The sequence below is a fragment of the Microtus ochrogaster genome, linkage group LG4, assembly GCF_000317375.1.
Source record: "Microtus ochrogaster isolate Prairie Vole_2 linkage group LG4, MicOch1.0, whole genome shotgun sequence".
NCBI classification, from domain to species: domain Eukaryota; kingdom Metazoa; phylum Chordata; class Mammalia; order Rodentia; family Cricetidae; genus Microtus; species Microtus ochrogaster.
This window is the reverse complement of record NC_022030.1, coordinates 43215170-43236865: the sequence shown is the minus strand read 5'-3', so window position 1 is coordinate 43236865 and position 21696 is coordinate 43215170. Positions and strand designations below refer to the sequence as shown.

Below are 21696 nucleotides of genomic sequence, written 5' to 3'. Positions count from 1 at the left end.
CAGGTAGATGTTTTCCCTTTTCTGGTGTCCAACACAGCCTGGTGTGTTATGCTTATGATTGCAATTCCTTCTTTCAGACCCCTGCTTCCTCTCCACAAGGGTCTGTTCTCCAGAAACCAAAGAGAACAGGCCTTACAAAGGGGAATGCCTTCTTACAAAGGGGAATGCCTTCTTACAAAGGGGAATGCCTTCTTACAAAGGGGAATGCCTTCTTAGCCAAGCAACAAGGGACTTCCAGGTCTTTCTCCTTTTCACCTTTCTGTTCTCACTGACATGGAACCTGTCTTCCCGTTTTCACACTGTGTACAGCATACTGGGCTCAACACTGAGCTCGTGCCCTTTGGGAATGCTCTTGTTTAGCACAGCACCTGAGAAACTTTTCAAATCTTCTCCATTTCTTCTTGGAAGCTGTCTCAGACACTGTTTTATTGCTATGAAGAGACACCGTGACCAGGGCAACTGTTATAAAGGAAAGCATTTAATTGGGGGCTCATTTAGTCCATTAGGGTGCCATGTCATTGGACTGGTAACTGAGAACTATCCTGATCTGCTGGCAGAGAGAGAAACACACCTGGCTTGGCATGTGCTCTTATAACCTCAAAGCCCACCCTCAGTGACACACTTCCTCCAACAAGGCCACACCTCCTAGTTTGTTCAAACAGTGCCATGCCCTGGTGACCTAGCAATCCAATCTACAAACTTATGAGGCCATTGTTATTCAACTCACCACAGAAGCTCCAAACTAACTCTTCTCTACCTCACACCTGTGTTTTAAGGTACATTATTTTATTCATGTTGATAATTCTTTCTTTATATTAAAATCAATGTATTTCTGTGTTTATCCCTGTTTACTTCTTACAGAGAGATATTTTGTGTCTAAAAAGTACCTAGTATAAATTGTTTTGTTTCTTAAGTCTTAAAAATAATAATCAGATTATTTTTTTCAAGGCTTCCAGAACATTCTTTTAGAGTGCAATAAATAGTAGATTGTTCAGTGTTCTTTCTTAATCTATTTTTGCATTAAAGGACTGTCATTTTTTGTAAACTAGCTTAATCTCTTGTCTCAGTGATATTTGGTCCAAAAGTCTCAAAAGAAATTACCCAAGATGTAGCATTGTGCCTGAAATGTGACTACCTTTGGTTGGACAAGAATCTCTTTGTAAGAGGTGACTTGACTAGGAAATTTTCTCTGTGGGGGAAATGAAAAATTGAATGAGGGGGCTCTGACTACCTCTGTGAGATTCCTGACAAATGCGGAGGATAGGAAGTGAAAACAGTAGTCAGGGCTGAGGTCTCTGCTTCCGGTTGTGCTCTATCTACAAGTTACTCAGCTTTCTGAGCTGAAGTTTTCCTATTTAAATGGGTACCACCATTAAAACAGGAACTTAGTTTAACCTATGTTTTAGGGTTGTTTGGAGATTGGGGTATTTTGTTGATATGCTTTTTTTTTTTTTCAAAATGTATGCTTATGAAAGGAATTTGTAAAATAAGAAAACTAGAAAGTGTGAGATATTATTTCGATTGGTCATTTAATCTCTGGTGATGGCTCATTCAAACCTATTTTCCATGCAAACTATATTCTTATCATTAAAATTATTTTTATGGCAAAAATATGGTCAGAGATATGTAGGAATGATTGAAATCTTGGAAACTGAGGGACTTTTTTTTTCAAGCCCTGATATTTCAAGATCGACAGTGTGTGTGGGGGGATGGATCTTGACAAAAAATGAACCATCTTTGAGAAAGCCATATGATTTTGGAAAGAGAAGGTGGAGCTGAAAGGGCAAAAGGACTCACTCCTGGCTGCATGTGGTGAAACATAGTCTATGTCACACCATAAGGACAAGAGTTTGGCAGCTGGGTGGCATCTGCTCATCACTGCAGTGGCAGGAAGCACAGTCACTGAGTTCAGAACGCTACAACTGGAGCAGCGCTGACACTTCATACGACATGACCTGAGACTGTTCAATTTGAGTGACACAATACATTTCTTTTCATTTTAAGACATTTTTTATGAATGGGTATTTTGCCTGTATGTATGTCCTGTTGTACCACATTTGTGCCTGGTGTCCTCATAGGTCAGAAAAGAGTTCTACAGCTCCTGAAATGGATATCGATGGTTAAAAACCACCATATGGTTGCTAGGTACTGAACCTCAGTTTTAGGGAAGAACAGCCAGTGCTCTCAGTCATGGCTCCATCTCTCCAGCTCATAGAGGAATCATGTCTAATGGGGCTTTTCTGTGGCTAATGAATCGGTTGCTAGTGATGTGTGGACTATTAGGAGGGAGACTCGAGAGTGTCAGTTGTCTTTGTTTGGCTTCTCTGTGGACATTTTCCATTTTCTTGCAGCAAGGTTGTGAAATTCCAGCCATGAGAGTGAATCCTGGAGGTTAAAGTTAACAGCTGATGGTTTTGTAAGGCTATGCTAGATTCTACTGCATTTTCTAGTCTGAGCAATCAAAGACCTTAAACAGAGAGGACTCAGACCCAACTCTCAGTGGAGAATACATGTCAAGGAATTTAGAGGACATATTTGAAAACCACAAATGGGGAGTGAAGGGGAAAAACAGGTAGTGGAAGGCTGCCAAGGAGAGCAAGCTTGAGTGCGTGGGTGGTTTATCAGCATTAACAAGGAATTTCTCACCTAATTATTCAAGAAAAAATGCGAGTGTTTGTTATTTTACAATTTAGGGCAAATACAGATTGAAGGAAGGGCTGCCAAATGTGTAATTGTCTAACACTTTAATTTTTTTCAGACTTAATCTTGACTGAGTTGGGCCTTATGTTTATTAGTTATTCCCTTTAATCCTTAATAGAGGAAAAAAATTAAGATTTGCTATGGCTTCTTTTTCATTGTTTTCTAAAGCTACAAATTAATTACTAAGTACTTTATAATAGGCTTTGAAAATTGTTAATTATAAATTGAATTTGATAGCCGATGTGAAGGTACTCACAGACACCTAGCATACTGTCATTTATATAATTCTGCCGAGCTGAAAGAAGTTTTGTGGGCATGGCCATTACCTCGGTTCTCAGATGAGCACTGTGAGGTGAGCAGTCATTTTTGATAGCAAACTTTCCAGATTAAATAGAGAGTAAGTCACTTGCCTGTGAACTATGCACACCACTGTGGGCTCTAGACAGAGGTCCTTCACTTGTAGAGCCCCATTTTCTCACACTTTAAATACCCATGATTCTCCTTGCCCTTTTTGTTGTCTTCTTCCAGAGCTTCAGGCAGAGCATTTCCAGGCCTGACTCTCAGATATTACAGGAGAGGGAGCTGGCCAGTTTTCTGCTAGAGGTCCTTGACATCTGGGATTGATGAATGGGATTCCTCCCTGGGGAAATGGCAAGAGGCTCTGTTCACTCAGCTGTAAATCCCTCTTTATTTCTTAGCCCTCACAAGGAGCTGTAGTTGTGATTTTAGAGGTATCATCAAACTTTTGTCCTTGGTCCCCCTTTAAAATATCTCTTCCACATTAAAAAGATAGATTCTCGGGTTGAGAAGGGAGCTCAGCTGGCAGAGGGCTTGCCTCATAAGTCTGATGACTGGAGTTTGGTCTCCAGAGCCTGTGTAAAAAGGTCTGGGACAGTCAGGGATGGGCTCCCTCTCATGGATGATCAAGCTGGATCACTCATTAGTTTCCTGCTCCCATAATTTCTGCGCCACCTTTACCCCAGCACATCTTGTAGGCAGGGCAAATTGTAGGTCGAAGGTTATGTGGCTGGGTTGCTGTCCCAATCCCTCCAGTGGAAGACCTGCCTGGTTATAGCAGATGGCCAGTTCAGGTCTGTATACCCCATTGCTAGGTGTGGTGGTTTGAAAGAAACTGGCACCAAAGGGAGTGGCACTATTAGGAGGTGTGGCTTTGTTGGAGGAGTTGTGCAACTGTGGGGGAGGGCTTTGAGGTCTCTTTTGCTAACACTTCCCTCAGTGTGACTTTCAGTGGACTTCCTGTTGCCTGCAAGATGTAGCACTCTTAGCTCCGCTATCGTATCAGCCTGCCGCTCCCCACCATGATGATAATGGACGAAATCTCTGAACTGTAAGCAAGCCACCTCAATTAAGTGTTTTCCTTCTAAGAGTTGCTGTGGTCATGATGTTTCTTCAAAGCAATAAAAACCCTAACGAAGACAGTAGGAGTGTTAGCTAGGGTCACCCTTATAGATTCTTAGGGGTTTCCATTCCACTAGGTTTCTAGCTCATCGCAGAATTGCTCCTGATTCCAGTTGTCTCTTATAGTACTCTCTACCTCCAGCCTCCCCTGACCTGATCCCTCCTGTTCCTAAGCCCACCTTCCATCTCGAACCCCCACCCCAATCCACCGTCCACCTGTGATGTTCATTCTATTTCCCCTTCACAATGAGATTCTTGTTTCCCCTTGAGCCCTCCTTGCTTGCTTATCTACTTTGGGTCTGTGGATTGTAGCATAGTTACTGAAATTACCTGGTGTGAGTGAGAAGGAAACACAAACACACAATAAACCCACTTAGGAGTATATTGGGGGTGGTGTACAGGCCTGGTCAGGTTGGTGTGAGTACATACTATGTTAGTCTTTCTGGGTCTGGGTTACCTCAGTCAGGATAATCTTTTATAGTCCCATCCAATTGCTGACAAATTTCATGATATAATTTTTATTTTTTGGTTTTTAGAGACAGAATTTCTCTATGTAACAGCTCTGGATGTCCTGGAACTGACTTTGTAGATCAGGTTGGCCTCAAACTCACAGAGATCCACCTGCCTCTGTCTCCCGAGTGTTGGGATTAAAGGTGTGGACCATTACTGCCCAGCTGATGTCATTGTTTTTAACAGCTGAGTGATACTCCACTGTGTAAATGTACCACATTTTCTTTATACATATTCTTTGGTTGATGGATATCTAGGTTGTTTCCAGTTTCTGCTCATTGTGAATAAAGCTGCTATGAATATAGTTGTCCTTGAAGTATGGTGGAGTGTCTTTTGGACAAATGCTTGGGAGTGGTATAACTGAATCTTGAGATAGTCACTTCTCAATTTTCTGAGTAACCACCTTATTGATTTCTAAAGTGGCTGTAGAAGTTTGCACTCCCATCAGCAATGTAGGAGTGTTCCCCTTGCTCCACATCACTTGTGCTTTTGATCTTATCCCTTTTGAGGCTACACAACTAAGAGACCTCGGATAGAACCCAGCATGCCTGGCAAAAACAGTCAATGAGAGGACATTCTGCTGTACTTAGAGATTGTTGCCTGTCCCAGTTGTCATCAGAAAAGCTTCACTCAGAAACTGATGGAAGCAGATGCAAAGATCCACAGTAAACATTAGGTGGAGATCGGAGAATCCTGCAGAAGAAGGGGAAGAGGGATTGTGGGAGCCAGAGGGATCAAGGACACCATCAGGAAACCCACAGAATCAGTTAGCCTTGGCTCATAGAAGAGACTGAACAGCCCACCTGGGAGTGTGTTTGGGACTGACCTAGGCCCTCTGCACAGCACATATGTTACAGTTTTGTGGCTTAGTCTTCTTGTGGGACTCCTAACAGTGGGAGTAGGGGCGGAATCTGACTCTGTTGCTTACTCTTGGTACCTTTTCCTCCTACTGGGTTGCCCCATTTGGCCTTGATAGAAGAGAAGCATCTCAGGGCAATTGATATAGCATAGCTGGTTGATATCCATGGGAGGCTTGCCCTTTTCTGGGGAGAAAAGGGGAGGAGTCGATGAAGATTAAAAGGGGAAGGACTGGGAAGAGAGGGAGGGAGAGGAAACTGTGATTGCTGAAATAAAAAAGTCTGGGAGAGATGGTACATACTTGTAATCCCAGTACTTGGGAGATTGAAGACATATAGACCTTAGGACTGGTTGGTTAGTCAGCTTGGCCTATTTGGTGAGTTCCAGGCTAATAAGAGACTTTATTTCAAACAAAACAGAACAGGAAACACACACACAGAGCCACCCTTGCATACATGAATATACATACACACATACATGAACAATAGATGCTATGCTGATTGACTAATGTAGCCATTTTTTATACTTAAGATCCTCCGACTATTTGAAATTTGCTGCTTGGAACAACCTGATTTATGAAGAGAGGTAGTGCTGTCGATCAAGAAGCCAAAGCTCTGCGTATTGTCCTATGTATCTGCCCTGGCATTTGCTGTGTCCATAAGACAAAGTCTTAAATGTACAGTAGACTTGATGGACTCTGGTTTCTATTGCCCCAGGAACTTGACAGAGGTTGGCAGCTTATCTTACAGGAAACCCTGCTTTATTGAAGACAGTCACCGAATCTTCGGGGGGGGGGCGTCCTGCCTGTTTGTCACCTGAATATTTAGAGACATTTTATTTTATGATTTATGAAGTTTCTCACAGAGGACCATGTTTCCCGTTCCTCAAGTTTAATTTGGAGGGGGTGTCCCTTGTATTTTGATTAATGAGAAATAATTTTGCTATTTCAAAAGTGCTTCTTTTTTATGTTGACAGTTTTTTGGTATCCAATGTAGGATAGTGGGGATCTTACTAGGTACTTAGAGAAACTGTCAAATTGCCATTTAAATAGATACTTTAAACATTAAAATTATGAACATTACAAGAGAATGAGAAATGATGATTGATGAAAAGATTATAACTTTTTTAGTTTATGCAAATGCCAGTATGCAATATCTTGGCTGGAAATCAAAAGAAGAAACTATTTAAAATGCTGAGTTAGCTCAGTGGTAGAGTCTTACCTTACACGTGGAGGCCATGATTTGATCCACAGCATTGTGAGACAAAACTTGGGTAGATTTAGATACATTAAAAGGAGAAACTTTTGGCATTGATCAAAACATTAAAAGTTAAGGTGAGAATAAAGTTGTACAAGTAATATTTGGAGAGCATATTCTAATATAGACAGTATTCTGTTCACCACAGCCCTTTGCCCATTGAGGTGTTTCAACCACAATTATCGCTCCCCCCGGCTCATCATCATCATCATCATCATCATCATCATCATCATCATCATCATCAGTAGCAGCAGCATCAGAAGCAGCAGCAATACTAACCACAATAAGTACACTTTGTTGTGGAATAATCTTTTTATACACTGTGAAGATTTGTCTCAACTAAGGCACCTTCTGATTGGTTTAATAAAAAGCTAAATGGGCAACAGCCAGGCAGGAGAGAATAGGCTGAACATCTAGGGAGAGTGAGGAACATTAAGGGAAGTCTGAGAGGTCGGGCATTTGCCAGCCTGACACAGAAGAAGTGAGACCTACTATATTGAGGAGAGGTAAAGAGCCAAATGTCAAAACATAGGTTAATATAAATAGGTTAAAGTTTTGAGAACTAGTTGGGAAGAAGTCCAAGTTAAGGCCAAGCTTTCACAATTCATAAAAGTCTTCTTGTCATTGTTTGGGAGTTGGAGGTCCAAAGAAAGTCCAACTGCAACAGTTACTGAGCTCCTCCCTTAGAGGAGGCGGTATTTTAAGCTCAGCTTTCCCAAAGAGAACACCGATAGACAGAACATGTATGTTCTCCCAGAATTTATACTCTTGCAGCTTAACTCCAGGAAGTGAGGCTGAGGTGCTCCATCCTGGTCTCATAAACAGCAGAGCTCTAATGAGGGGATCTGGTAGATACCCTCACAGTTTCTGCCATGTGAGGGTATATTGAGAAGAACCTGCAGTCAGAACCCACTCTGCCAGACCACCGGCTCCCCAGAACAGTAGAAATAAATTTTTCCTTCTCTAAAAATTACTATCAGACCAAGTGAGAGAAGGGTTAGCAAGAGGCCAGTGGTGTTCGAGTATTTGTAATAAGCCTCCATTTTGAGCACACCTTTTTAAGAACTGCGTTTAAACGACTGAAGACAATCCTCTGTGATCTGCACAAAACTCCCCATCTGAGGACAATCGTAGGGGTGTTTCAGTGACTCTGAAGGGAAGAAACATGCATTTTACTGCACCGGTAGGTCCCGATGCTGGTCAGAATGTGTCTTCATGGATAACTAAAAGGCAAAACCCAACAAACTCAAAAAGCCACACAGCAAAAACGCTGCCAGAAGTAACCAGAACATTTCCTTTGGGACTGTGAGCTTTCTCAGGATTGAAGGTCTCATGACCTTTTATACCCCAAATTCTATGTTTCATTAGTAATTTTTGTGGAAACCACACTCACTCACTCACTCACTCACTCACTCACTCACTCACTCACTCACTCACTCACTCACTCACTCACTCACACACTCACACACTCCACGTACTGCTTACATACCTGTCCTCTTCTATTCCTTCCTACCCAGGAAATATCACTGTAGTGAAGAGAAAATGAATCAGCGGTCTTCAGGGGGCTGTATGTAGACTGTGCAGTGGACAGCTACAGAGACCGACCCTACAGCCCCACCCCCATCCCCCGGAAGACTGTCACAGTGGCTTCGTGGTGGTGGATGGTCAGCACGCATATGGGAAGGAGGAAAGTTTTGGGCTACTCCTCCTAGGACTCAAGGCGTCCCCACAGATTGCGTGGGGACTCAGAACACACTACAGAGAAGCATACACAGCGGGAGTCTAGTGTGGCAGCAGCCCTGCCTCGGGAATCTCTTGGTCTGGGGCTCCTGGGTTGCGGACTGAGTGACAGGCAAAGGACGCTCCTGCATCCTCCACCACCTCCCTGAGGCTGTGCACTGTGGAAGGCGGGACCACCCGGAGCTGACACACCCGGAATCCGGGTTCTCAGACTTAGGGGTGCAGGCGGCCAGACCTGAGACTCCCAGCCGGTGGCTCCCGCGCTCCAGCTGCCCAACTGTACCTCACTCCCCATCACAAGTTTGCCTAACACTGGCCAAGTAGTCGAATCTGGGACCCAGATGCTGCTTGTGCCTTGGGCGGCTCCGGACATGGCCTGGCTGGAGGCTTTACCCTACGTTTGTGGATGGCTGATTCTCCGCAGCTGTCTCCTGGTCGGAGCGCAGGTAAGAACTGGGGTATTGGCGACTGCTTCTTCAACCCGCAATGCAAGCCCCTCTCCAGCATCTATCTTACCGCGCCTTTCACTAGCATCCTTTTTAGGCGGGAGGTCCCGGGCTCCGGGCGTTTTACCAGCGTTTGGGATCGGGGAATGCACAGCTGGAATGGGAAGAACTTTGTTCTTCCACGGAATTCCCGGGATATTTGTTTTAACCACCTCAGAGATTTTTTTTTTGTCTGTTGTTAACTCACAATTGTGTTTGAGAGCTTAAAACTTCTAGGATCAATGGCACAGTGTAAAAGTGTAACTCTCTTTCTCTGATACAGGAGCAAAGGAACTAGACCTAATACAAATACCACTCGGTTCTTGGGTTGAGTAGCGGTGGTCTTGTAATTTTCCGATTGCCACTGTCGTTTGGGGATTTTCTGGGAGATCTCTCATAATGGGGCTCTTTAATGTAGTGCAAGGAACAGTTCATCCTCACTTATTTTTTTTTAGTCAAAGTATATATAGGGTTCACAGTTTTATTTTTTTCAGATTAACTAACTAGAAAGATGCTTGCAGTGGTGTTCTGCGGGTTGAGTCCTGAGAATTAAAACAGATCCGAGATTATATCTCTCCGATTCGGTAGAGGGCGCACGTTGATCATCAAATAAAGATTCAATAGGTTTTTTTTTTTGTTTGTTTGTTTGTTTTTGTTTTTAAAAACATTTTCTTCGGCAGTTAAATGCACCCATGAATATGTTCCTGTGGTATTTTAAACGATGTCTTTGACTTTTAAATGACCAGCTTAAATTTTAATAATTCAGAAGATACAGTTAAAAATAACTAATCTGCCATAGTCATAGCCACATAAAATCAGAAGGTATTTCTAGAAAATACGTGTCCTGAAAAATACTATCCTTTACCTCGCATATCAGAACGTTTCATGGAGACTTATTATGTTTAAAAACAAAACAAAACAAAACAGCAGCAACAACAAAACCAAATAGTGTCATTCAATGGGTACTTAAAAATAGGTTCTTTTAAGTTTGAAAGAAGCCTCCAAACGAACGGAAGAACTATGGGTGTCTGGGGGAAAGCCTTCTAGACTGGATCGTAAATTTCCATTGTGATCTCTAAGGAGCCTCCTACATTCCTGTCCAATAAGATATTTGGATAAAATTCAAAACCACCATCTTTTTGTCTAAGGGGCAGATCTACTCCGACCCTCTCTGGTACTCAGTGTTCTAAGTTTCTTCTCTCAAGAAATGAGAGATATTATTTAGTTCAATAAAGAAATGAATCACTGTGAAATCATAAGCAGAATATTTCATTTGCCTTTTGCTCTCAATAAAACAAGTAGAACCTCGGTTTGAGCACCTCTGTCTGTTTGAGTGATGTACCTGTTTCCCTTGGACTGTCTCCTGCGGTGTAGGACATTCTGCAGAGGCTCTTCCTCTGCCCACTAGAGGCCAGTGGCCTCCCCCCGGCTTTCACTGGGACAGCAATAAACATTTGCAGATATTGCCAGATGGCGCTGGGTGTTGAAATTCCTCCTGGTTGGGAATTATTTTTTTTTGACACTGATTTCTCTCTCTCTCTTTTCTTACCTTCTTTTCTTCTGTGTGTGTGTGTATAGGGATTCATAAACCTACAGTATGATGACATGTTACATACTACATTTTTAATCTTAAAAGAAAAACTGTAGGTTTCAATAAGTTACCTTTACATATTTATATATCCTCTGACCTTCAGTTTTTTGTCTTAGAATTATATTGGACTTTTTTAAAAAATTCTATAATTCTTGACTTATTGTATTAGTTTATGGATATTATACATTCTGAAATTTCATTAGTTAATAGTAATAATAATAGAGCTGAAACACATTGTAGGTATTATTTAACCAAATGTTACCTACTGATTCTATTAGCTAAAGAGTAAGAGACAAGGTATTTATGAAAAAAATGCATCTGTCTTGATTTATCTTTGGAGTGCTAATTAAGTGATGAATATATTCAGAGCTATACCTATATTTAAAAATTATAAAATATTGAGAAAACACCAAAGAAGACAAATTTAAGTAGAATAGACTAGTATAGAATAAATGTTTGTCAATTGACATTGGATCACATCACAAAATAGATAACATGGATCAGTGGTCATTGATTCTTGTAAAGATAGCTGTCATTTTTGTAAAGAAGTAGTCTTGCCTCAAGACACAATTTAAGACTCATGCACTCATAACTTGGATGTCATTGAGGAGTGCAGCAGTGCATGACTTAAAGCCAGATGATCACATGATAGCAAGTGCCACCATATGCATTTCTCTACTGTGCTAGTGGGTCTCCCTGGAGACAGACTTAGAGTCAGAGATAAGGGTGTAAGAGGTTTGTTGAGGGAGTGGGGAATGCCAGGAAAAATGAAAGGACATGGAACAGGAGAGAGTTAAGATCTGTGGTGCTGGCTGTAAGGCAGACTGGTAATGTGGGATTCCCCTCTGTATGTGGTGAATATCACTGGTTAATGAATAAAGCTGCGTTGGGCCTATTGCAGCCCAGAATAAGGCAAAGCAGGAATTCCAAGCAGATAGATATATATAGAGAGAGTAGGAGGAGTCAGAGAGAAGCCATGTAGGTGATGCAGGAGACAGATGCTGGACACTAGACAGAACCTTACCGGTAGGCCACAACTACTTGATGATACACAGATTAATAGAGATGAGTTAACTTAAGATATAAGGGCTAGCTAGCAATATGCTTAAATGATTGGTCAGGTGGTGTTTTAATTAATACAGTTTCTGTGAGGTTATTTTGGGTCTGTGTTGCTAGGAATAATCAAGCAGCCTCTGATGCCAACATGTGCCTGACTACATTCACATAAAACCTGAGAAAGCTTGGAAAGGAATTCTAGACACAGAAGAACATAGTTAAGCATGGCTTCTTGGTAGCCACATTTTTTTTTTTTTCCTGGATAGGCTCTGTTTGCTGGTGACAAACAGGGGTGTCACAACTGTTTTAAGAGAGGTCTTCCTAATTCAGCATTAGCATCAAAACAAAAACAGAAACGAAAACAAACAACAAAAAAAACCCATATGGTTTCAAAATGGCGGCTTCCTGATTCATGCTAGTTGTGGGAACAGCTCTGGCTCTTTCAGGAGGCTGAGCACTTAAATGGGTTCCTTGAGCAGCATGTTACAAATTGCTTAATTGTGATATGGACTGCTGTGACCCTGGAGCTGGGCAATGTGCATGGCTCTCAGAGGCAGTGAATATGCCTTCACCATGTTAATAGTCAAAAATAATTACAGATACACATGCAATAAAGACAAATCCAGATGGAAAAGACCTCTAAATGGGTCACGGTGTTGGATAAATGTACATAGGCTTGGGAGAGAGAAGGAAAAGCTATAAAAAGAAGTAAACAGTTTAACAAAAAAGCCAAGTCTTTAAAGGGACAGAGTACAGACAGTCATAGATTAAAGGAGTAAAAAAAGCCATGTAAATATGGAAAATACACAGTGAGACTGTGTTACGTATATTATTGTATTTTCTTTGAATTTTTTTTTTACTGTGAAGGAGATAAGTACAGAGAGACATTTCATTATATGTGCTGCTAATTTAGAGCAACATATGTACTTTTTTCTTTTTTTATTGATTTTATTGAGCTATACATTTTTCTCTGCCTCCTTCCCTTACTCTACCTCCCTTTCAACCCTCTCTCATGGTTCTCATGCTACTAATTTACTCAGGAGATATTGTATTTTTTCTATTTCCTATGTAGATTAGATTCATGTATGTCTCTTTTAGGGTCCTCATTGTTGTCTAGGTTCTCTGGGATTGTGATTTATAGGCTGGTTTTCTTCACTTTATGTCTAAAAGTCACTTATGAGTGAGTACAAATGATATTTGTCTTTCTGGGTCTGGGTTACCTCATTCAATATGATGTTTTCTAGATCTATCCAGTTGCCTCAAATTTCAAGATGTCATTATATTTTTTCTGCTCTGTAGTACTCCGTTGTGTAAATGTACCACATTTTCATTATCCATTCTTTGGTCAAAGGGCATTTAGGTTGTTTCCAGATTCTGGCTATGACAGACAGTGCTGCTATGAATATACCAACATATATACATTATTATTATTATTATTATTATTATTATTATTATTATTATTATTATTTTTAGTTTTTTTCCGAGACAGGGTTTCTCTGTAGCTTTGGAGCCTGTCTTGGCATTAGCTCTTGTAGATCAGGCTGGCCTCGAACTCACAGAGATCCACCTGCCTCTGCCTCCCTAGTGCTGGGATTAAAGGCGTGCGCCTCCACCGCCCGGCACAACATATATACTTTAAAGGTATCTTGACTTCAAAATTTGGGTCTAATGATATCTTGTTTTGGAAAAGATGTTCTAATTTTGTTTCCACAGAGGATGAGAACCTGTGGATTCCTTCCAGACTAATGTGGTTTGATGAACCAAGACCATCTGACAGTTCTTCATGAACACCCCAAAATGCTTCACTCAACAAAAAGCAGTTTGGAGAGAACTATGCCCAAATTCCCAAATATTGTTTATAAATGTTTGTTTACATTAAAAGTGTGATATGCTATAGAGATGAATACTTTGCATTGGTATGGATCTTGGTTTATTAATACAAACTTAAGGTCAATTCTGTTATACATCTAATATATATATATATATATATATATATATATATATATATATATATATATATTCATTCCTGCTCTTGGTTAAGGCATTGTGTTTGTGAAGCTAATTTAGAAATATAATGTATAATTAAGAAATACAAGTTAATAGATAATCTATAATAGTCAAGCATCTAGTCATGCTAGTTAGGTTTTCTAGATGTACAGAGATGTATTTCAGATGCATAGGCATTCTTCAAACCTCTCAAAGACTAACAGAAATATGACATTTAAAATGTTTTAAGAACTGAGGACTTTTTATGACAATGAGACACATCTGCTCCTGGCAGCACCAATCTACTTTAAGAGGATGATGGGCATCGAAGAGGCTTCTTATGGAATTTGCTAGCCATTTGGGCAAGAAACTGCTCTTGCCTGGACTGCTTGATGTTATGTTATATGAACTGGACCCACAGAAAAATGACTGCTGAACTTGACTAAAGGTGAGACACTTCTTTGGGGTTCCTGCTTCATGAAAGAGTCTGCCTGGGCATTCTGCAGAACACAGAAGAAAGTGACTGATAAACTGCCAATACAGGTGGAACTTTCTTTGGAATTTCCTGCTTCATTGAAAAGTCTGCTGCATACTATGGGCCTGTAGGCTGAAGACTGGGTGCCCTAATGTTGCAGAAGAACTTTGGGTGACTGTCCAGGCAGCAAGATGTCTCTGTCAATTCTAGAGTTTTGGAAGTTGCTTACAATGCACTTCCTGTTAACTTAGGTAATATTTTATCCTTCTGGGGTCTTTGATGGAGTTGAATAACAAATATCATTTTCCTTAGTTATGATAAAAGATAAAGATATAAATATTGTAACTATAATTCTTGCTTGAGAACTGTGTTGTTGTATGTAATCTTGCTATGTTAAAGTTAAAACCTTCCTTTTTATTTAGACAGGAAAGGGAAGGTGATGTGGGATTCCCCTATGTAAACTGTGAATACCATTGGTTGATGAATAAGCTGCTTTGAGCCTATTGCAGAGTAGAATAAGGCAAGGGAATTCCAAGCAGATAGATGTAGAGAGAGAGTAGGCAAAGTCAGAGAGAAGCCATAGGTGCCACAGGAGACAGATGCTGGACGGAACCTTACTGGTAGGCCACAAGATTAATAGAGATGGGTTAATTTAAGATGTAAAAGCTAGCTAGCAATACGCTTATGTGATTGGCTAAGCAGTGTTTCAATTAATACATTTCCTGTGAGGTTATTTCGGGTCTGGGTGGCCAGGAATGAAAAAGTAGTCTCTGCCCATAGACTGATGCACAGTGTGTATTCTGGGAAGCGTGATATAAAAGATCACGGTGTCTGGAAAAACTCCCAGGAGCTCATGCTGTGGATGGGAGTATGTAAAGCCTGTGTGATACCTGATGTAAGCTGAGACCAGTGGGTAGATTCTGCTTTCCCACTGCAACTGTGAATGGAGTGATAGCGCTGCTGTGGGCCTTGTCTAGCAAGGGGAAGAACAGCTTCAGGAACCTGGGTCACACACTCAGATCATACTCCATCTTCAGTAAACCCTGTGTACAGACCTAGTTCTCTCTGCTTTTATTGTCCCTGTCCGTGCAATGAGGCGGGGGTCTGTGAGCGCTACAGACCTATTCTGAAGATCCAGTCTTCTGAAAGGTCAAACATCTTAGTGGATGGCAAAAAAAGATAACCTATGACTCCACTTACTTGCTGACTAGACACACAATAATGTGCTGAGCACTTTGGTGTCCCATTTAATTCCCACAATAACTCCATGAGATAAGCAATGTCATTACTTACATTTTTATAGATGGAGGAAGTGGGCTGAGATGTCAGAGAATGTACAAATGCAGATAGCTGCCATTAAAGAACTATGATTTGCCCTTTGGCTTCAGAGCTTCCATCCCCTGCTGGGGCCCTTTTTGTGGCTGTCAGGAGGCACCCCTCAGCTACATTGTGTGCACACACCCCCTTCGCTCAGTAATGCTCTCCCCTGAGAGGTAGCCCATAGAATTTCTCACCTTTGTCTATAATGAGCGCCAAAGCAGGTCTGTGCGGCTATAGACATGGGCACAATGTGAGTGTTCATAATGGGGTACTGTGCACAGCAAAAAGCAATGGGTTAAATATGCTCTTGCCAGTGTGATGAGATCACAAAGCAGGAGGAGATGTGACAGAGAAGTCGGATAATGAGAAAACTCCACTAACACACATGTATAATGCACGGTACTAATGCATGTTGTGTAAACGTGTATAGATAAAAGGGCGTGTTTCACAGAGACATATGTGGGGATAGAGAATTGTGAGTGCAAAGTAAGGGAGAAAGTACACAAATCAACTCATGTAGTTGCTATACACTCTGTGCCCCAGTCTCTCCGGGCAGTCCTAAGAGACAGAAGTACCACCGAGCCAGCACCAGTAGACAGAGCTATGGGGACAGTCTTGGGTCATGGGCAGCTAGGGCACTCTTTGTTTTAGCAGACTGAAATTTGACTGTTGATTATTGCCCCATTGTGCAGAGGATAGTTTTTTTCCCCTCCTGCTCACAGCCAGGGCTCTTGTCCTTTGTCTTCTAGTGAAAAGTACAAAGAAATCTTATGTCCCTGATAAGATGGATTTCTGTGGAGTTCTTATTGGATGCACTAACTCTGGGCCATCTCTTCAGCTCCAGTAGCTCAGAGGCAAAGGGATGGAAGGGAGCTAGACTTGTTTTTTCTTTGCAATGCACCAAGTCATTTTTAACTTCTTAGCACTTTTCTCAAATCCTTGTGACTAAATCTCTGACATCCGGTTTATTTTCCTGCCTCTGGCTTCAGTTATATGGTCAACTGCTAGAACACGAAATGCCTCTTCTCCAGTCTTTCCCCCTTTTGTCACCTCTCTGGGTTAGTCTTTATTTTTTTATTTAAAGTGGCACTTCATTTATTCTCTTTTGAGTCTCTTTCCCCCCCTGTGAAACAGCAGTAATAACATCATTTATGCACAGATTGTGAGAGTCTTGATTTGAAAATGTACAAATAAGAAGAAAATAAAAGTATTTTTCTTCTGACTGGATTAGCCAAGCTCTTTTCAATAAAAAGTGATTGGCTGAGATTAGGTGCTGCTGCAGGCTTTTGAATTGGCAGGAGGGAGAATTAATTCCCTCTATCTGCCATGCTCCCCTTTTATTCCTTACGATAGCTCTAGAACCTGATTTCTTTCTGATAGCAATCATATCCATTAGCCATATCACCTATGACTATTATAAAGTGTATATTAGTAAGAGTATTTGATTAATATGTGTGTTAGTGAGGATTTTCTTGAGGAACAGAACCAATGGCATGAATACATATATTTATTAAAGATATTAAAGATTTTTCTAAACCTCCATCTTATGCTAAAATAGCAGCAACAGCTGAATTATACCCTGAGAGGCTGTGAACCTTGTCCTTGCTTAGTCCTTGAGGCTAAGAGCCTCAGCAGTCCCGATATAGTGTTGAAAACCAAAAGGTTCATGGGGAGTCCTTTGGTCCTTACTTTACAAAGGAAGCCTGGAAATACTAGTTCTGATATCAGCAAAGGAATTATCAGCAGCATCAGAACTGCCAGAGGGAAGGGAAAGCAAGGTCATCAGGTCAGTTAAGAACTGTCCTTCTGCCATTCCTTCATATCTGCTACCAGGAGGTGCTGCTCACAGTTGGGGTGCAGCTTCCCACATCAGTTAAGGCCCTCAGGACAATTCTTCACAGAAGGCTCTCTACTAAGGTGATTCTAGCTTGTGGCAAGTAAGTTCTTATGAAAACCAACCATGAAATCAGCTTCCTTCTTTGACCCTGAAGACAAATCAGAGAATCAGAAAACAGTTATAGCCATCTTGTTTAGCAGAAAACACAGTAAGGATGCCCTGAAAATTATAAAACTGAATTCCAGCACCTTTAGGTTCATAATCTCTCATTCTCTGTGAGCCTATTTTGCTTAACAAATTCCATAGACTTGCTAAGGACTTTCTTCATGTTAACTGGCTAAGTATACAACTGGGCAAGTTTCTCTTCAAAAACAACATAATATTTGCTCTTTGTATAGATCCTAGAAAACTGAGAACCTTCCACAACCAAAAATACAATGGCAGTCATAACAGTTCAACCAGTGGGTGCCCCGAAGGCCTCTCATGCTCCAGACTGTGAGAATTCCTGGGATCAAAATGGAACACTGGACCATGTTCCTCCCAAAAAACCTGTTCAACAGTTTTAGAAATGCTTCTAAATTGGAGACGACGCCTAAAACAAACTTGGGGTGATGATAGTTCAGTAGGAGGGGAAATGAGCCTGACCTATGTCCTGTTCTCAAGTGACCATGTCTTGTGTCTTGTCCCAAAGTACATTCACATCTCACAATATTGTTAAGTGTAACCATTTGCTCTCATTTGGACCCGGCTTTGCTGACAATACATAGATTTCCTTTCCCAGAAGCCATTGCTTGTTCCCAGAACTGCTGACTACACTGCTCAGACATCTAACCTATTTTGAGAAGTGTTTCTCTTTGGCTTCTTCCCTTTCACTCACAAAGGTTGATAGTCACATCGTTATGTTGGAAAATGGGGAAACTAAGGCTTAATTTAACTCCTGGGTTTGCCATTAAAAATGATTTATGTGCTTACTCTGTGAGTGTGTGTTTCTGTGATTTGGTAGTGTATATCTGTGTGAGTGTGGGTGTCTGTGTATCTGTGTTGAGTGTATGCCTACATGTGTGTGTGGATGAATGCCCCTGGCTATACTTGTAGATGTCAGAGAGGAAGAGGATGTCAGATGACCGTCTCTATGACTCTACATGTTTTCATTTAAAGCAGGGTTTCTCCTTGGACCTAAGCCTTTCATTGTTTCTTCTGGGTCAAAAGCTAGCAAGTCCCTGAGATCCTCCTTCTCTGCTCAGAGTAGGTTACAGTTGTGAACTGATACTACCCTTGTTGTTTGGGTGCTGGTATTCAAACTCCAGTCATCACAATTGCCTAGCAAGCACTTCGAGAGACCTCTGTAGCCTTGCTGGGTTCACGTTTATAAAAGGCAATAGAAGACTATGTAATTTACAAGTCATCATGTTAAGTTTTCTTTATGCTCTTAATTGATATGCTCAGTTGTTACTACTGTGCATATATGGAGTTTCCTTTGTTGTTTACAAGTTAATAGTTTAGTGATGGCAGTGGTGGCGCACGCCTTTAATCCCAGCACTTGGGAGGCAGAGGCAGGCGGATCTCTGTGAGTTCGAGACCAGCCTGGTCTACAAGAGCTAGTTCCAGGACAGGCTCCAAAACCACAGAGAAACCCTGTCTCAAAAAAAAAAAAAAAACAACAACAAAAAAATAGTTTAGTGATCATATTACTAGTAGTGATTTAATATTACTGCTTCTGTTCGAAATGGCCTTCTCATTGCTGACTGATATCAGTCATGCTGGTTTTCCTAGTTTCTACTTTCTCCCAGGATGACACAGCTGTGCGCTAGTGGCAGATGTGTTGCCTCAGGGGTGGCATTAGTTACAAATGGCTTGGACACTGGCCTTTGATGCTATTATGTACCCATCTATCATTTGGCCCATGTTCTGATTTTCTGTAATCTCAAATTCGGATTGCTAACTGCCCGAGGAAAGGATCTTCCTGACAGTTTATCACATATCAAATTAGGCCAGCACTGCTTTCATAGAGGTAACTTTTGTCTGCTTGTCATTTCCAAATGGAATGAACTCTGTAGTCATGGAGCATGTCAGGAATCTCCCCAAATGACAGAGTGCACACTGTGAAGCTGTCCTGGGAGCCCACATCTTCCATAAGTACTGGGGTTGCAGCAATCATGTGGCTGGCCACCGCATTTCATTTGTTCCCACAACAGGGGTTTTGAGTTCTGACGTAGAAGGGACTCGGATTTCTTTGGTTATCAATACAATGTTAGTTCTAAAAAGATTTTTTTTTGTCTAAATTTGAGTCCAAGACAAAAAATGGTTTACATTCCCATTTACTATTTGTCTATGTTTATATTAAGCTAATACATACTTTCCTTTCTACAACTCATAAACGCCTTAAATAATATAGCAGGATACAAGATTAACTCAAAATATCAGTAGCCCTCCTTCACACAGATTATAAATGGGCTGAGAAAGAAATCAGAGAAACATCACCCTTCACAATAGCCACAAATAACATAAAATACTTGGAGTAACTCTAACCAAACAAGCAAAGACCTGTATGCCAAGAACGTTAAATCTTTAAAGAAAGAAATTGAAGAAGACACCAAAAAATGGAGAGATCTCCCATACTTTTAGGTAGGTAGAATTAACATAGTAAAAATGACAATCTTACCAAAAACAATCTACAGATTCAATGCCATGCTCTCAAAATCCCAGCAAAATTCTTCATAGACCTCGAAAGAAAAATACTCAACTTAATATGGAAAAGCAAAAAGTCCAGGATTGCCCAAACAGTCCTGTACAATAAAGGAACTTCTGGAGGCATCACAATCCCTGACTACAAGCTCTACTACAGAGATACAGTACTGGAAGCAGCCTAGTATTGGCATAAAAACAGACAGAAGGACCAATGGAACTGAATCAAGACCCAAATATCAATCCACACACCTACAAACTCCTGATTTTTGACAAAGAAACAAAAAATATAAAATGGAAAAAGAAAGCATATTCAACAAATGGTGTTGGCATAACTGGATATCTACATATAGAAGACTGAAAATATATCCATATCTATCACTATACACAAAACTTAAGTCTAAATGGATCAAAGACCTCAACATAAAACCAGCCACACTGAACTTCATAGAAGAGAAAGTGAGATGTATACTTGAATGCATTGGCACAGGATCACTTCCTAAATATAATCCCAGCAGTACAGACACTGAGAGAAACAATTAATAAATGGGACCTCCTGAAACTGAGAAGCTTCTGTAAAGCAAAGGACATGGTCAACAGACAAAATGGCAGCCCAAAGAATGGGAAAAGATCTTTACCAACCCTACATCAGACAGAGGGCTGATCGCCAAAATATATAAAGAACTCAAGAAATTCACATCAAACAAACAAATAATTCAATAAAAAAATAGGGTACAGACCTAAACAGAGAACAAATAAATCTAAAGTGGCTGAAAGACACTTAGGGAAATGCTCAACATCCTTAGCCATCAGAGAAATGCAAATCAAAACAACTCTGAGATTCTTTACACCTGTAAGAATGGCCAAGATCAAAAACACTGATGACAACTTATGCTGGAAAGGATGTGGGGTAAAGGGAACACTCTTCCATTGCTAAAGGGAGTGCAAACTGGTTCAGCCACTTTGGATATCAGTATGATGATTTCTCTGAAAATTAGGAAACAACCTACCTCAAGACCCAGCAATACCACTTTTAGGTATATACCCAAAGGATGTTAACTCATACATATCATAAGGACATGTGCTCAACTATGTTCATAGAAGCATTATTTATCATTGCCAGAACATGGTAACAACATAAATGACCCTCAACCAAATAATGAATAAGGAAAATGTGGTATATTTACACAATGGAATACTACAAAGCAGAAGATATAATGACTTCTTGAAATTTGCGGGCTAATAAATGGATCTAGAAAACATTATATTGAGTGAGGTAATTCATACCCAGAAAGACAAATATAATATGTACTCACTCATAAGTGGCTTTTAGACATAAAGCAAAGAAAAACCAGCCTACAGTTCACAATCCCAAAGAACCTAGATGCTGGGAGCTGATTTGAATAGCTCCCATTACAAGATGGCATTTGGCCCCAGCCTCGCTTGATAGATAACTCCATATTAGGGTTGCAGGATTTGAGAAGAATCCTCCTCTGGTGGCTGTTCCTTCCTGCTGGTCAGGAAGTTTGCCGCAACTGGTGCCGAAGCCTGGGACGCTGGGACAAGCTTTGGTACCGAGTGAGGGGTCAAATAGGATTCAGAACTCGACACGCGGAGCTGCGACGTTGGTGAGTCTCCCAAGTATGATGATTGCTGGGGTTACACCTGAGGTACTTTGCTTGATCTTTGTGGCCCTCATCATTCTCGTTTTTCTGTGCTGCTTTTGGTTGCACTGGGAAAGGAGGAGGGCACTGCAAGCACACCAGGACAGCCTATCA

The 21696-nt window shown here is 41.0% G+C and overlaps 1 protein-coding gene across 1 annotated transcript in view; it reads left to right on the top strand.

The window, feature by feature from the left end:
- Nucleotides 1–8720: 8720 nt before the first annotated feature.
- Nucleotides 8721–21696, top strand: part of Pth2r (parathyroid hormone 2 receptor) — an 81960-nt gene continuing 68984 nt past the window's right edge. Inside the window, exon 1 of the mRNA XM_005361457.2 lies at nt 8721–8929. Within this exon, the coding sequence (XP_005361514.1) occupies nt 8825–8929 (105 nt within the window). The 5' untranslated portion in view covers nt 8721–8824. The remainder of the gene's footprint in view (nt 8930–21696) is intronic.